The sequence below is a fragment of the Colossoma macropomum genome, unplaced genomic scaffold, assembly GCF_904425465.1.
Source record: "Colossoma macropomum unplaced genomic scaffold, Colossoma_macropomum, whole genome shotgun sequence".
Taxonomy (NCBI): domain Eukaryota; kingdom Metazoa; phylum Chordata; class Actinopteri; order Characiformes; family Serrasalmidae; genus Colossoma; species Colossoma macropomum.
Genome location: NW_023494795.1, coordinates 2020289 through 2036409, shown reverse-complemented (window position 1 = coordinate 2036409; position 16121 = coordinate 2020289). Strand labels below are relative to the sequence as shown.

Below are 16121 nucleotides of genomic sequence, written 5' to 3'. Positions count from 1 at the left end.
TATTTTAGTCATTTTCTCAACTTTTTCAGTTTTTTTTTTTTTTGGTCATATAATCAGGACCGTATTAAAGCTGTCAGCTCCTCTTTAAACAAAATCAGGTATTAATGTAGGGTATGTTTAATGTGGTTTCAGGCCGATTACTTAATATACACGCTGATGCCAGGGCCCACCTATCAATGCTGTGTTTCATACTGAAAAACATTTTATATGCCAGTGCATTATTACATTGTGCGCTCATGGCTTAGAGCAGGGCTCGCAACCCAAATGTTAAGATGATGTTAAGAGCCATTTTGTCCTTTCAACAAAAATCAAACCACTTTAGGAGCCAAATTTATGCCCATTTTACCATCTTGGCTGTAAGTATGTCTCAGTGTGTGCTGATGTTCTAGAATAGGCTAAACAAATATTTAGCTTTAGCTCAGCTGTAGCCGCTTTTCTCACATCTTTGGGAGACTTTTCCTCAAAAGTAGAACAGTTTCTTGTAAAATGTCTCTCAACGTTCAATTTTTTACGAGGCTTCTCATTCGCCAGCTTCTTGTTCGAATTTTCCATTCCACCTTAAATGGTGCCTGAGGTGCCGGAATGTAACTGCTGCACTATTTAAGGTGGAACAGGAGAATTCAAACGAAGCTTCGTAACTGTTTAGTGTTTGTCAGATTCCCGTTGAGGATTAAACATATCAGGAAACCAGCTGGAGTGATTATAAATGCAAATAAGTCCATTCATCTTCAAATTATTGATGTCCGTCTTAAATCTCTCTCTTTGCTGTTTCGTTAGCTACTAGCGAGGCGAGACTGTTGTCCGCGTTGCTATGGTGACCAGCAGAGTTTAAGACCATTTATTGTTAAGCTGTGTTGAACGATCAGCAGAGCTTTATTTTACTGTAAAGGAGGATTATTTTATTTTTACCTACTAATCTGATTCAGCTGTGGAGCCACAACTGGGCAGTAAAGGAGCCGCCTGACCCCTGGCTTAGAACAACGCTCAGCCAATCAGGTATCAGAACTGCAGCTATTCATCTCATAATTGATATTTTGACCTGTTCTTGATTTTAGGCTTGCCAGTTAATGATTAATGATTGTTGCTTATCTGTCAAAACAATTTGCCAACATTTAGCTGTCATCCCTAATAATAACTCGGAGGGCATTCAAGGTTCTCATGCTATCATGACATAAGAATGACCTCTTAAATGACCCCTAGGGCTAATGGCCTAACCCCGGTTGTTCCCAGAGGTCATTCAAGGTTCTCATGTCATGATGGCATGAATGGTTTTAGATACAGAGGAAAAAGCTGCAGGATGGTCACCAAACCAAACCTCCATCAAACTTTTAACGGCTTTCTCCTGAGTGCTTCACAGCCCTGCGCATCACACTTACAGCCAGAAAATGGCAAACGCAAGTGTTTATTACCTCCTCCGGCTCCGGCTCCAGCTGCAGCTCCCGCCGCTTCTCCTTCCCACCCTGCCTGCATTTTCCTGCGTGCAGAACCCTGTGTACTATGATCAATAGAGTAGGGCTGTTTTAATAAGACAGGCCAGTAAAAGCATGGCAAAGGTTCCAGTCTCTTTCCACTCTGCTTTTCTGGATTATTAGTTCTTCCCTGACATTTTAAGAAAAGGTTAGATCGCATAAAAGGGACTACCTTGCTTCGCTAGGATCTGCCATTAAGGCACACTGTCCTTTGTAAACCATGATATTTGGGCGAGCAGGAGGCAGCGGCTGTCCTGTAAATTTCAAGGCAGTTGTATCTCTCTCTCCTTTTTTTTTACGCGATCTTAGCAAGACTTTAATACGCCGTTGCAGAAGAATTTCAAAAGGTGCTGTGACCCAAGAGGTTTCAGGATGGGCTTCACATGAAAACGGCAGAATCTGCAAAGATCTTGTGAGAGAAGATGCTGTTAGCGTTGTGGATCAGCTGAGGTGCTAAATTAGCCTCCCATTTGTGCTGCAATACAAAACGTGGGTAGAAAAAGATGTAAATGCTTACTGAAAAAAAAGAACTGGCAAAAGGTGAACAGTCGACATATTAACTAATAAATATTAATGTTAAAGAAACTTACTTTGTCCAGTGTTGCACAGAAGGGAAAGGCAAGCTTAAGTGAAAATGCACTGCTGAGGTGAGATTCAGTCTTGCTAGCATTCGGCGGCTAATTGCTGAATATGCTAAAAGAACAAAACACATCTCCTACAAAAATGATAATCCAGACGGTTGGAAATCTTTTGTAAAACCTCATGAGTAAAATGAAATGCCATACAGTAATGTAAAACATGAAGATGGATGGAATTTCCACCAGCTACTACTGATGTCATGCATTAGTTTTACAGGAAATAGCTGTTTTTAAGGATAACGGGATAATACCGTAAAAAAAGGCTGTTAATTTACAGCAGCTATTTGTTTTACAGTAAACAGCCATTTTTTTGTGTATAATATTGTTAAAATCTGTTAATTTACAGCAATTTTTTAGTAATTTATTTTTCAGCGTCAGGTAAAAGCATAAAACATACATTTACCGTGGTGCTTGGAAGTTTGAAGTCCTAAAAGTAGATAAATAGAACCAAATTAACCAAATGAGACAAAAACATTAGACTTGGTCATTTTTATTGAGGAAAATGATGCAGTATTACAAATCTGTGAGTGGCAAAAGTATATGAACCCCTTTAGGATAACAGATAGTTTGAAGGGGAAATTAGAGTTGGGTGTTTTCAATCAATGGAGCAGCAATCAGGTGTGAGTGACCACCCTGTTTTATTTAAAGGACAGAGATCCATCACAGTCTGATCTTCACAGCACATGTTTGGAAGTGTATTATGGCACAAACAAAGGAGATTTCTGAGAACCTCAGAAGAAGAGCTGTTGATGCTCATCAGACTGGAAAAGGTTACAGAACCATCACAGTCAGACAGATTGTGTACGAATGGAGGAAATTCAAGACCCTCGTTACGCCCCCCAGGAGTGGTCGACCAACAAAGATCACACCAAGAGCAACGACGTGTAGTAGTCCGCGGTTACCGAAAATGTTAAGTTGCAGTTATTGCTGCACAGTGGAGTCAAACCAGATACTGAAATCACAGATTCACACACTTCTGCCGCTCACAGATCTGTAATCTACCTTTAGGACTTGTGTTAAAATCTGATAAAGTTTTAGGTCAAATTTATGCAGAAATATAGAAAATCCTAAAGGGTTCACATATTTTCAAGCACCACTGTACAAGAAAATTACACAGAAGCCTCAACGACTAAATAGAATGTAATTTTTTCACTATTTAGTGTTTCCACACTTCACCTTTATTGCTGCTTCCGTTCTGTTCAGGGTCTCACTTTCAGTTTTTCTAAGAAATCTGCAGGGATATTTTTCTACATCTCCAAAGTTCAGTCTTAGAAGTTGGTTGCATTTTCTGCTGCTCACGATCCCAGTAATCCCAAACACATTCAAGGCATACGACCTTTATTTTCTTGTTCCTTTAAAGATGAAAGCTTTAAATACTGTTTATCTGATGGTGGTTTCGGTGGTCTACCTGGTCTTGCACGGCTGTTAGGAGTTCCGTTTAAATTCTTTACATCTTTTAAGATTTTTTTAAACCAGTTTTGGAAACTCACTTAGTTTCTCCTTCTTGTGCAAATAGGTTATCTTATATTTGATCTCCTCAGAGATCCCCTCCTTCTGAAAATGAATAACTTGTACTTAATTGCTTCTATTGACTGATAATTAAATAAATTAAGGGTGGTCTCTGACTTTTGCACAGTACTGTATGTGAATATAGCATTTTAAACGTGATATAAGCATCAAAGATTTTGTTCCCATGCACAATAAGAAGATACTGGGTCTCTAATTAAGTCTGTTTCTGTCTCTCATCCGAGTCTGTACTGTATCGCTGCTGATCTGAGATTAAATAGCCTCAGTATCAGAGGATGTGTTAACTTTTGACTTAGAAAGCCAACAAAGCATATCACCTGACCAGGGCGCCCAAACTTTTTTTTGTGCTTGTTTTGCATCAGCAGACTGTTTCGCCGCTTTTTGGTGATCGTTGTGTTGTCTCTGTCATTACAGACGAGGCCTGAATATAAAGGGAATGTTACGTTACTGTTTACTAATCCACCTCCTTAGCAGGACAGCAGTCACTGTTTGTAGACTCACAGTTAGTCATGTCTTCGTTTGGAGTGTGTGGTGGACGCTCTGTTCATTGTTCAGGACTCAGAGATGAGGCGTGACGTCACCTGCTGTGTTCTGTGGGAGTATGATGTGTGTGTGTGGAACCAGAGGCACCTTTGGGCCGTCTTGGCTGGAGTGTGAAGACTGGGTTCACCCTTCTGCCCTCACTACTAACTCAGTGTGGGATGGAGAGAACAGAGAGCTCAGCGCTTTCCACCCAGAGACTTTTCTTCTCTCACTGCTTCTCCTGCTGCCTTTCTGCTTCATTATACACATTGAAGTGCTGCAGTCTGTCCTCATAAGGAAAGCAGGCCTTATCAAACATATCTCAGAGAGCGGGGAGCCTCCTTGAGAGCTTTCTTTCCTCTCCAGGGTGAGAGAGTGAACACTGACTGCTTTTCTGTGAGCTGGAGTGGAAAAATGTCGCTACTAGGGCCCTGGTGTCAAACACAAGTCCAGATCAGGCCCTTGACGCAATCCTCTCCGTTGTGGTTGGTATAGTGTAGTGGGTAACACCTCTGCCTGCTGTGCTGTAGACTGGGGTTCGATCCCTGTCTGGATAAGCACCCTACACCATACCAATAAGAGTCCTTGGGCAAGACTCCTAACACTGCCTTCACCCACCGGTGGTGTAAAATTATTAAAATTGTAAGTCACTCTGGAGATGAGCGTCTGCCAAATGCCATAAATGTAAATGTATCTGGCCCGCAAAAGTATTTTAATTTTCTATTGATATTGGCTCGTTTCACAGTGCACTGCTCTACACTTCCCCACATGCACTGCAACGTAATGTGCACTCTGACGAATTTTAAAAAATGGACCCTTATAGCACCAGAAAGGGTTCTTCTGTCGTTACAAGCTTGGCATTCTAATTATGGCAGAACGCTGGTGCCATATAGAACCATCTACAGCACATTCTCCATCAATCTGAACATCCCTTTAATCATGCAGAGGCTTCTTTGAGTGTTTATGGTTCTACATAGAACCAGTTTCTTTACTAAAGAGCCCTTAAAGCACCATCTTTTTCTAAGAGTGTAAGAGATGCCTGTTCTCTTGTCCTCTGCGGGTCAGTTTGTGCAGCCAGTGTTTGTTTTGCCTCCCTCTTCTCCGAGCAGTGAGTGCTGTAGGAAGTGTTGGTGTTTACCTGCCACTCCATACGTAGTGGGGAGGGATCACACTGAGGAATCCCTCGAGGCAGAATCAGACATATTGCCAATATCCTAATAAGCCACTGGATAATGGGTCTAAGATGTGGCATTGAGAGAGTAACAGTACGCGTATCTGAGTGGTCACTGTAAGACTGGATGCTCTGGGAAATGGATCGTAGACTTGTACAGTGCTAATGTGATGAGGTCCTCGTGCTCCTCTGTGTTTGTATTCATTGAGGATTTCCGATGTGTGTCACTGTCCAGCGAATTGGCTGCTTACGCGCACATGCATAATGCATGGCTTTATTCGGTGCCGGACGGCTTTGACTTAAGCTGATCGAAGCCACGGTGGAGCGAGAGAGGACCTGTGACATTTCCAGCCGATCGGATGAGACGGCTCTGTCAGGGTGATTGACACACATTGTGTCCATGTCTCATCACTCACTATCACTCGCGTTCAGCAGCCTCAGTTCATTCAGCTTTCCCGCTCTGCTCCCACCACAGATGTATAGAGAACTAATTTGCTGATGACGTCACTGTAAACACAGAGCAGTGGAGCCGCTTGACCACCTCTCTGCACTCTGAAATAAAAGCTTGTCTGTGGGTGAAATGTAAACATATTCCCTAAAAATCCAGAGATAACACTGTGCTGTTCTGCACAATCTCCAGTTTATGTGCCGTGCCAAGACATTTCATGTGTACCCTGTGGCTAAAGTAGTCTAAGCCAGCGGCCCTCGAACTGTGAGCCGCAGGGAGGCACTAAGCCTACGTTCACATTACCAGGCTGAAGTGGCACAAATCTGATTTTTTGCCCTAATTTGACTCAGATCTGATGTTTTTAGAGCTGTGTGGACACAAATCTGATCTTTTCAAATCCGACCTGAGCCACTTTCATATGTGGTCCTAGATCGGATACGTATCCGATTCGTGTCCATGTGACCTTAATGTGACGCTCAGATCAGAATTCATGTGCTTTTTTTCACTGCGCCATCATTCAGCGTTACCATGGCAGCAGCGCCGAACAGAAGTTAAAGCCTGTAAACGGTGGAAAAGCAGCTCATCTCACCTTTTTCTCCTTCGTCTCGCTCTAATAATGAAGCTGAGAGCTGATCAGAGTTAATGATCTTCTCAGCGAAGCTCGTTCTGCTCGTTAGTTTGTGCTGATGATGAACGTGATTCATTCACGTGACGTTACTGAGTAGGATGAGCTCATGAGGGTCATTTCAGGACGCCGGTTCGTCACATTAATGACAGATTTGAGTCACTTACCTAAACGAGCATGAACCATCGTGTCAGAGAGATCGGATTTGAGCCAAAAATCTGATTTGAGCAACGAGGCTTGTAATGTGAACGTAGCCATTTTTACTTTTGCCAGTTTCTTAAATCTGCATCGGCCTTATCTAAAGAAACATCAAACTTTGCCCTAACAGTCTAATTATGAGAAAAGTTTTCAGAGTCATTCAGAGCAGTTTGATGTAAAGTACGCCGTTCTTACAGAGTCAGAAATGTTCATAGTGATAAAAACAAGACATCTGAAAGGTTTAATGCCTCTGAAAGCTCTAAATGCTGACTGATGACTGAAACGTTGTTTACAACAACATTGTTTTATAAATTTTGAAATAAGGTTGTGAACTAAAGCAAATAGCACTGTGTAAACATTTTACTCTCTTAAAGAAAAAGTAATTTATCTGGGCAGTAAGCGTTTATTTCCCTATAAAAAATTACAATCAATACAAGAAACATTAATACGCCAAGTACCGATTTAATGTATGTCAGTGTCCATTTCCAAACCTCCCCACATGTCAGCCTGATTTTGTTTGTAGTTGTCTGGTTTGGGTAATCAGTACAAAGTACTGTACTCTTTAATTAATAGTGTGATGGTGATTTACTAAATCCATGTGATGGCTGGGAGCATTCAGGAGAACTCTAGAACCAAACTTTGTTCTTCAAACCAACACCAAGATATCAATATAAAGTCAAATTCTTGTTACTTTTAGTGCATTTTTACAAACACAAAGACACTTATAAACATGAATGTTTTAACTAATGTGCTTAGGCGCCTAAGACTTTTGCGTAGTACTGCATCATTATTATTATTATTATTATTATTATTATTATCATTGTTTTATTCTGTCACCTCGAAGAGGTGCATGCAGAGTGTTGTAAGGCATAATAGTGCCCAGATTTACCACTGTTTTATTATCACTACAACATATAATTCTAAATATTGGGCCTTTCATAATAATTATGTATTTGCCTGATCACTTATTTGAGGTAATCACAGTTATTTAAGCAGACTTCAATCATTTTTCTTAGTTTTTAGTTTTCACTCATGCTGCAACAAACAGAATGTGAATTGAGTGTGTTGGGTTGAGGGAAATAAATGTAAATGAAAGAGAGCAGTAAATGTGTTTGTTGAGGCAGAAGACACGCATACCTTCACTGGACATGTTGGATGTGTCTGAGACTGTAAACATATGTTATAATAAGGTTTAGTTAACTCTTGACTAACTAGCTTGGCGGATAGCTCAGATAGCTAAGATGCTAATAGGCTCCTGCAGTAATACAGTATGTTTTGAAGTCTAAATTAATGTAATTATTAAATTCACTAAAGACTTGTTACAGTTAGCATCATCATAACAATAGAAAATGAGTCAAATGAAAGAACATGATATTACGGAAGGTCAGTTGTTGCGCTGTTCAGAAAACAAAAAATGCTGTACATTCTGATATATATGTTAAACAAAGACCTTAAAGAAACGTAAAAATCGGAGAAGAATCTTTGCAAGTCTAGCTGTGGGGAGCTCTTATAGGGGAGTATGCACTGCTGGAGCGATAGCTTCCACGCTACACCCTCTGTCAGAAATCTAGATATAAACACTTATGGCTCCCACTCTTTGACACAATAGCCACTTTACATGCAGCATAATAATCGGTTAATAATCCAACTAATAGCTCGATCGAAATAGAATACGTCCATGTACAGACCTCAATTGGACATGACTGGTCCGATTGAGGCCAGTTGGAATACGGTTTCTGTCTGATTGATCGAGGTGAGTAATCCTGTAAATAATCCGTTAAATATAAGAACAATATCTGTGTAAACGCCTGTATCTGATTACTTTCCCTATCGGAAAGTTTAAGTCCGTTCTGATCATGTTCGTCACGTCATAGTGAGAGTTCATACCGTTCAACATGGCGGAGCAGAAACTGGTCTGCAGAGGAGACGAAGTTTATGCTCTGATCTTTAAAGGACGGCGGTGGGACGGACGTCCAGCTTATGTGTCTCAGAACACGACGTCCTCCTCTCGGCCTTCTTTAATAAGGACATGTGAAGGACGTTTTCCTGAGTCTGACATCCTTTTATAGTGATTAAAAACACAAGCACTGCTCACTGCTGCTCATCTCACTCTGACTGGACTCACGTGATGCTGGTTGTCATGGTAACGTCTACACTAAGTGGTCCTCTACGCATGCGTGGAATTCTGGATCTGATTTCTTGTAGTGTGAATGTAAATGGAGATTTACCATCAGATTTTTGAGTAGAGTGAGAATAAACACCTCAGTCTGAATCTGTAATCGGAATGTTTTCAATCAGATTGGAGAAAATCTTTGCGTATAAACCCAGACTCTGATGTGTTGGCAGGTTTTTCTCCCTTTGCCTGCACGTTCAGTCAGAATCCTGAAGGAAAGAGTTTGACTGAGATGAATCGACACGCAGCTGTGCTGCACATTCACAGGAGCCACAGCGTCAGGTCTTTTTGAATGTGGCCTTCAGAGAGATGATTTCTTATAGACAATGACTTTGAAAGGCTTGTTTGAATGGCGGTGAGTCATGGCCTCCTGAGGGAGTGGGCAAAGGTGTTTTGGCTGCTTTGTGTTAGGGTTTTGTGTTTGTGCTCTGATCTGCTCGGGCGCCGTTTATGTTTGTTATTTAGGATAATATGAAGTCATCAGGTGGGCGTGTTTGTTTCCCAGTAACACTTTTTACGTACTGATAAACCTGCATCAGTGAAAGTGTCTCACGGCCAAGCTCTGCCCTGTTTTTGTTCTACCCTTTTCTGCACTGAATGCAATAAAAAATTGATCACAAAGCGTCTTAGTTTTTCTTCAGAGTTCGACGACCTTTGCTTTAAGACTGCAGGCTGTCAATCAATTTTCAGGTTTTTGTATAAAGTTCTGTCTGTAACAAGTTTTCTCTGTGACACATCCTCACTCATCCCAGCACACTTCTGCACATTTAATGCAACATTACTGTTTATTTACTCAATATAATATATTGTAAAAATGTAAGGTTTCTGATTGACTGGATTAGATGTATTAGAGTTAATTAAGGGGCGGGGCAGCTTATTGAATACAGGTTGGAACTAAACCCTGCAGGAAGGCAGACCTCCAGGACCAGCATAGGAAACCACTGCTCTACACCTTTTCACACAACCTTGTCATGTATCACGGAAAAGCTTGGGTCATCCTAGTTTCTGCATTCGTTCCTAACTGTTTTCTGAAGGATATCACAGAAGAATTTCTTAAATTACTGCTTATGACTAGAGCTGTGCTGGATTTTGTAAAACAAAAAGATTCCACTAATCTGTTCTGCAAAACCATTTTTGTGGAGGGTGTCAGTGGGGGTTTCAGTGTCTTCTCACTGAAAGTTTGAGAAGGTCTGGCTGCCGACATGCACTCTCAGCCTGACATGCGCCGCCAGCGTATCGATGATGTCAGTGCTGCTCTGCCACGACAGGGTTTAGTGGTTTTATGAGCAAAAACGGAGAAAAACATGAGTGAACGTATGTTAATGTTGTCATACTGATAATAAGGTAATTAAACATGAAAATTTTCAAAATAAAACCAAGACGATAAGACGTTAATGTCAGGTTTATTAGCAGAAGAATTAAATGAAAACTATGCTGAAGCCTGTTAGAGCCGTTAGGAGTAAAACCTAACCGCCTAACCTAAACCTGCCGTTAGGGACCACTCGGAAACGATTGTATCTGGAATCAGTTCCAAAACACCTGATTAAATAATTTGAATCCTTTACACTGTGAAATTAACCCATCAGGAAAACACAGAAGACCAATAGTGACTACTGGACACCACCAGCAGACACTTTTAATAGGTTCTGTGACTTTTTTGAACAGGGAGGTACATAAAATGGAATTTTCTATCTGTGTTATGGATGAAAAATGGATTAAGTGATTATATCACCAAGCAGAAGCAGCCAAATGTTACCGTGCTGTTGGGCTGCTTCTGCCATCGTGGCACAGAGTGCATGTCTGTAGCCGGACTCTATCGGAAATTTCATTCTAACATCATCCTAAGGCAAGATTTAAAAAAAATGCTAATTTATACATATATATATATATATATATATATATATATATATATAACATCACATTAGTATGTCTAAATGTAATCTTTGCAAAGTACAAATACAGAAATAAAATAATTAATGGGAATGAACTGTTTGATAAACACTGTTTCACAACTTTTCATGGTGATGTTCACATTTAAATATGACCAGCCGTTGAGCCCTGAGCTCCGCCCATCCACAGTGATGTGATGCAGAGTGTTGTTACTGCAGACAGTGTAGCAGAGTTACTGTCGTGGACACTGTGTTGGGGCAGCGATTAAACATTGTGCTGTTCCTGGTTGTTGCGGAGTGAATGAACCATTGCCGCCTTTCAGATAATCCAGACAAACGTAAAATAAAGGATAAAGTTTATTTTAGTGAGAATTTTTCTGTCTTTGATTTGGAACAAAGATTTTTAATGGCGACAGTAAAGTGATTGGATAGTTTCTTTAAAAGGTAATGTTTTAATTCTTCCTCTCACCTCCTGCAGGATTTAGTGTTGTGGGCTGAGTAAGCATTAATCAGTGTCCTGTCATCCTGAGTGCTCAGAGCGAGCAGTCAGTGAGGATTATATCACCGCACCGTATTAATATTCTTGGCGGCAAGTGTCCCTCTCACAGCTGTCTTGTTAACTCTCACAGTTTTTGTTTATTTCAGTCATGTGGTGCGCAATGTTTTGTTTGTTCACAGGCCTGAATCAGTACATCTAAATCATGATGCCCGGTGAATCAGTCGTGTTGGAGCAGAACTGTGCTGTGCACTGTTTCCCCCTCGACGAGTGCACACAAACTCTGAGTCCTGGCACTACAGAGTACGATACAGTCCTTCATAAAGATCTAGATCGAGCATTTTCAATAAAAGAAAAATGAGATTCATTTAAAGTTGCCAGTTTATTCAGTATACGAACCGTGTAGCTACAATTATAGATCATTTTATCAGGAACACCTAGCATGTGCTTTATTGGTATTTATACAAGAGTTAGTTTCGGCCACGCAAGCTGATTTGTTGAGAAGCGTCTCTAACTGTGCTGTTATTTCACCATAACATCACAGGTTTTTTCACAAACACTGTATCACTCCGCTGAGACTGTGACAGCTGTAGGAGACGCTCAAGACATTGAACGTTTTTACTTCTTACTTTGCCACAAACAGAAAACGGACACTTTTAAGATCACATTTGACCGACAGCCGATTTGGTCAGACTCTGATGATGAGACGACACTAAATTCCCAAACTGTCATCACCACTGAGCAGCTTTTCAGTCGGCAGCTGAGACAGAAGAACAGCTGAACAACCTGGAATCAGCCAGAAATTAACCCAACACCATTCGCCAAACGTGGAGTCTGATCTTCAGAGTCTGACTAAATCAGACTGAGCATTAAAACCGCCGCAATATCAAGTTCAGCTCAGTTTTGCCAGTTTTTGCCAGATCAGTATTAATGTTGTTTTGTTCCAGCCAGTCTGTAAAGCATCTTACAGCCCATTTAGTTTGGTGAATGGTGTTGGGTTCATTTCTGGCTGATTCCAGGTTGTTTAGCTGTTCTTCTGTCTCAGCTGCCGACTGAAAAGCTGCTCAGTGGTGATGACAGTTTGGGAATTTAGTGTAAGGAGCTGGAGAACGAACTGCCGGCTGTGCAGCGAGTGGGCGGAGCTCGTTACTCTGACGTAGCAACAAGCTGCTCGTTAAGGAACTCTAATTTGGTGAAGGAACTGCGAACATTAAAACATATTAAGTGTCACGTTCACGGCCCAGTTTATTAATTTATTACTTTATTTATTTAACTGTTGTATTAAAGCAATAGAACACTCGAGGAGTGTGTTATCGCCAATAACATCACGGCTGTGATGATCTACGGCGACCAAATCACAGTGATGTTATTTCACGATAACACACTCCCTCTCGTCTTCTATTGCTTAAACAGTTACTGACTGTGTCCCATTACCATCCCTCCTGCGGCTGCACAAAAAACACAGATATTAGAATAAATTTAAGTAAGATTAATACAGTAATTAATTTTTCAACTTCTGCTCCTGAAGTCCAGTATTATTTGTAGCTATCGTCCGATACCTAGTTTGGCTAATTAGTGCTTCATTAATTTAAAAATGTGTTCTGGTGTTAGAATTTAAGAAGTCTGTGTGCTGGCTGGGGACCTCAAGGAGACATCTGGAACAAAACCTGTGTTCCTCTAACCAGCTCCTAAACATCTGCTGCTCTGAAAAGAAAACATTCTTGTTACTCTTTACTGTATGTGTTTATTTATATTTATTCTTGTTGGGGTATGGGGGTATGGCCTATGTACAAAGCAGCATGACGAGTGATATTGTCATGTCATAAAGTTTGTAGTGTTGTAAAACCTGGAAAAATAACCACCACGTGTAGAGATGAAGATACTGACAGGGGTGTGAGTTTTTTTTCACACCTGATTTTCCTCTATTAGAACAGTAGGAGAGCTTATTGCAACATGCACAGTTCTTAAGCTGTATGTGTCTGAGCCTATGGAGTGCATTTGATGCCGGTTGTTGCTTAAACCCAGGCTTATAAAGCTTGAAGCAGGCGTACATTATCTGTTGTTTATACATGATTTATTCTGCATACAGTTTTAGCAGCTCCTTCTGTAAAGGTCTGAATTAGAAGCCTGCTTTTAAATATTATTGAATAGCCTGTTAGCCTATTAGCTGTCTGCCAACCTCATCACTCTTCTCTACTGAGGTCAGAATGTAGTCCTGTTACAGAAAATATGATGTGTAAACTTTTTAACAGCAGGCAGTTATGTTCAAGTGGTATTTCTTTATTTTTTGTTTTAGTTGTATTTTGTAGAAAATGATTTTTTCATGCAGTGGTAGCAGGAAGTATTTTGGACAGAACAAAAAGACATGCAAAGACATGCATCACAAAGAAAACACTTTATCACAGGAATTAAATTTATGAGACATTACACCTAAGAGATGATACTGAGGAGTTTTAGATCACCTCAACCTGTAGTTTCATTGACTGAGAAGGACCTGGCATTCAATGCTACTGTAATTGAGCTGTTGATAGGTTGTGTTTCATAGGTGTTATTAAGCACTCAGAGTATTATAACCAGCTGTCACTATCGAGTCCTCATGTGGCCTTTTTCTTCCTCTCATTTAGCCGGTATCTGAGTGTGGAGGTGAACTGGGACTGTGTTCTTTTGAATGAGTCTTTCCTCTCTGCTCTCCTTGGTGCGAGTGTTGGCATGTTTACCTGAGCACTGGCACTCATGCTGGGAAGTGGGGCCAAACAGATGCCCTCTTCTCTTTCACTCGTGTACACTGTGTCCCTCAATCTCTCTCTCTCTCTCTCTCTCTCTCTCTCTCACACACACACACACACTTTCGTTCTTACTGTGTTTTCCTCTTTTCTCTTCCCCCTTTCCTTCAGGCTCTCTGGTAGGGGTAGGTGATGTTATTTCCCAGCAGCTGATTGAACGGCGTGGCTTGGCCAACCACAGCATGAGACGCACCGCAAAGATGATGAGCATTGGCTTCTTTTTCGTCGTAAGTCCCTCTTGCTGTTTTATTACCATTTTTACTGCCTCCAGGGTTCACCCAATCACCCAATCACAGAGCTACATGAAAATATACACCAATCAGGCACAACATTGTGACCACCTCCTTGTTTCTACACTCATTGTCCATTTTATCAGCTCCACTTACTATATAGGTGCACTTTGTAGTTCTACAGTTACAGACTGTAGTCCATCTGTTTCTCTGATACTTTGTTAGCCCCCTTTTACCCTGTTCTTCAGTGGTCAGGACCCCCATGGACCCTCACAGAGCAGGTACTATTTGGGTGGTGGGTCATTCTCAGCACTGCAGTAACACTGACGTGGTGGTGGTGGTGTGTTAGTGTGTGTTGTGCTGGTCTGAGTGGATCAGACACAGCAGTGCTGCTGGAGTTTTTAAACACTGTGTCCACTCACTGTCCACTCTATTAGACACTCCTACCTTGTCGGTCCACCTTGTAGATGTAAAGTCAGAGATGATAGCTCATCTGCTGCTGCACAGTTTGTGTTGGTCATCCTCTAGTCCTTCATCAGTGGTCACAGGACGCTGCCCACAGGACGCTGTTGGCTGGATGTTTTTGGATGGTGGACTATTCTCAGTCCAGCAGTGACACTGAGGTGTTTTAAAACTCCAGCAGCACTGCTGTGTCTGATCCACTCAGACCAGCACAACACACACTAACACACCACCACCACGTCAGTGTTACTGCAGTGCTGAGAATGACCCACCACCCAAATAGTACCTGCTCTGTGAGGGTCCATGGGGGTCCTGACCACTGAAGAACAGGGTAAAAGGGGGCTAACAAAGTATCAGAGAAACAGATGGACTACAGTCTGTAACTGTAGAACTACAAAGTGCTCCTATATAGTAAGTGGAGCTGATAAAATGGACAATGAGCATAGAAACAAGGAGGTGGTCAGAATGTTATGACTGATCGGTGTATATTACACGTTAAAACACATGGATTTACTAGTATGATTGGACTTTTAAATGCAAAAAACTGTATGTACAGTACAGGTGTGTCCAGGAGGCTTCATGGGTCACTGTCTGATACCCACTTGAGGTTTTTCTCCTATCATTTTTTGGAGTCCTGTTAATAATCTGGCATTATGCAGTCAATCATTTCTGCAAGTAAGTAGTGTTTTGGGAAAACTTTAACATGTTGACAAGCCTTTTGACCTATGTATGCATATGAACTGTCAACTTTGTTTCTACTCCAGGGACCAGTTGTTGGTGGATGGTACAAGGTACTGGACAGAATTGTCACTGGGGGGACCAAAAGTGCTGCCCTGAAGAAAATGCTGGTTGACCAGGTGAGACTGTATCTTCAGTACCATTTTGTCATAGGCAGCTTTTACATCTGCAGACTTTGATTCCAAATAAACGAGAGAGAGAGTAATCCAACAGTTTAAAAACAACATCCCACAACGTGATGGTAAGCATTTTAGGTATTTCTCTCCTATGATGTATAGTGTCATTAAAACTGCCAGGGAATCCAGAGAAATCTCTGTGCATAAAGGGTAAAAAACACATCTGAACGTGTACCGTCTCTACCGTTGATCCCTCAGACAGCACTGCGTGTTTCTGGAATACTTCGACAAATAGTCATTGTCACTGCATCCACAAATACAAACACTGTTAAGATTGGACTGTGCACAGTGGAAGCCGTGCGGCAGCAACATCCAGAAAAGCTTCTGGCTTCTTGGCTCATCTGAAATGGACTAATGCGCAGTGGAAATCTGTATTGTGGTCTGACAAGAAAATCTTTCAGATTAATTATGGATATAATGGCTGTTGTGTTCTCTGGGCCAAAGAATAGGACACTCAAGGTTGTTACCAGGAGCACAAGCCAGGGTCTGTCACTGTATGGGGTAAATTTGTGTCTATGGCATTGGTAACTTACACATCCAAACAGCTTGTATGCTGAAATATATATACACACTTTT

At 41.2% G+C, this 16121-nt stretch overlaps 1 protein-coding gene across 2 annotated transcripts in view; it reads left to right on the top strand.

Annotated features, from left to right (window-relative positions):
* mpv17 (mitochondrial inner membrane protein MPV17) overlaps nucleotides 1-16121 on the top strand; it is a 42704-nt gene that overhangs the window by 12707 nt on the left and 13876 nt on the right. For both annotated transcript variants that reach the window (XM_036581184.1, XM_036581183.1), the window contains 2 exons: nucleotides 14051-14166; nucleotides 15396-15488. In XM_036581184.1, the coding sequence (XP_036437077.1) occupies nucleotides 14051-14166; nucleotides 15396-15488 (209 nt within the window). The remainder of the gene's footprint in view (nucleotides 1-14050; nucleotides 14167-15395; nucleotides 15489-16121) is intronic.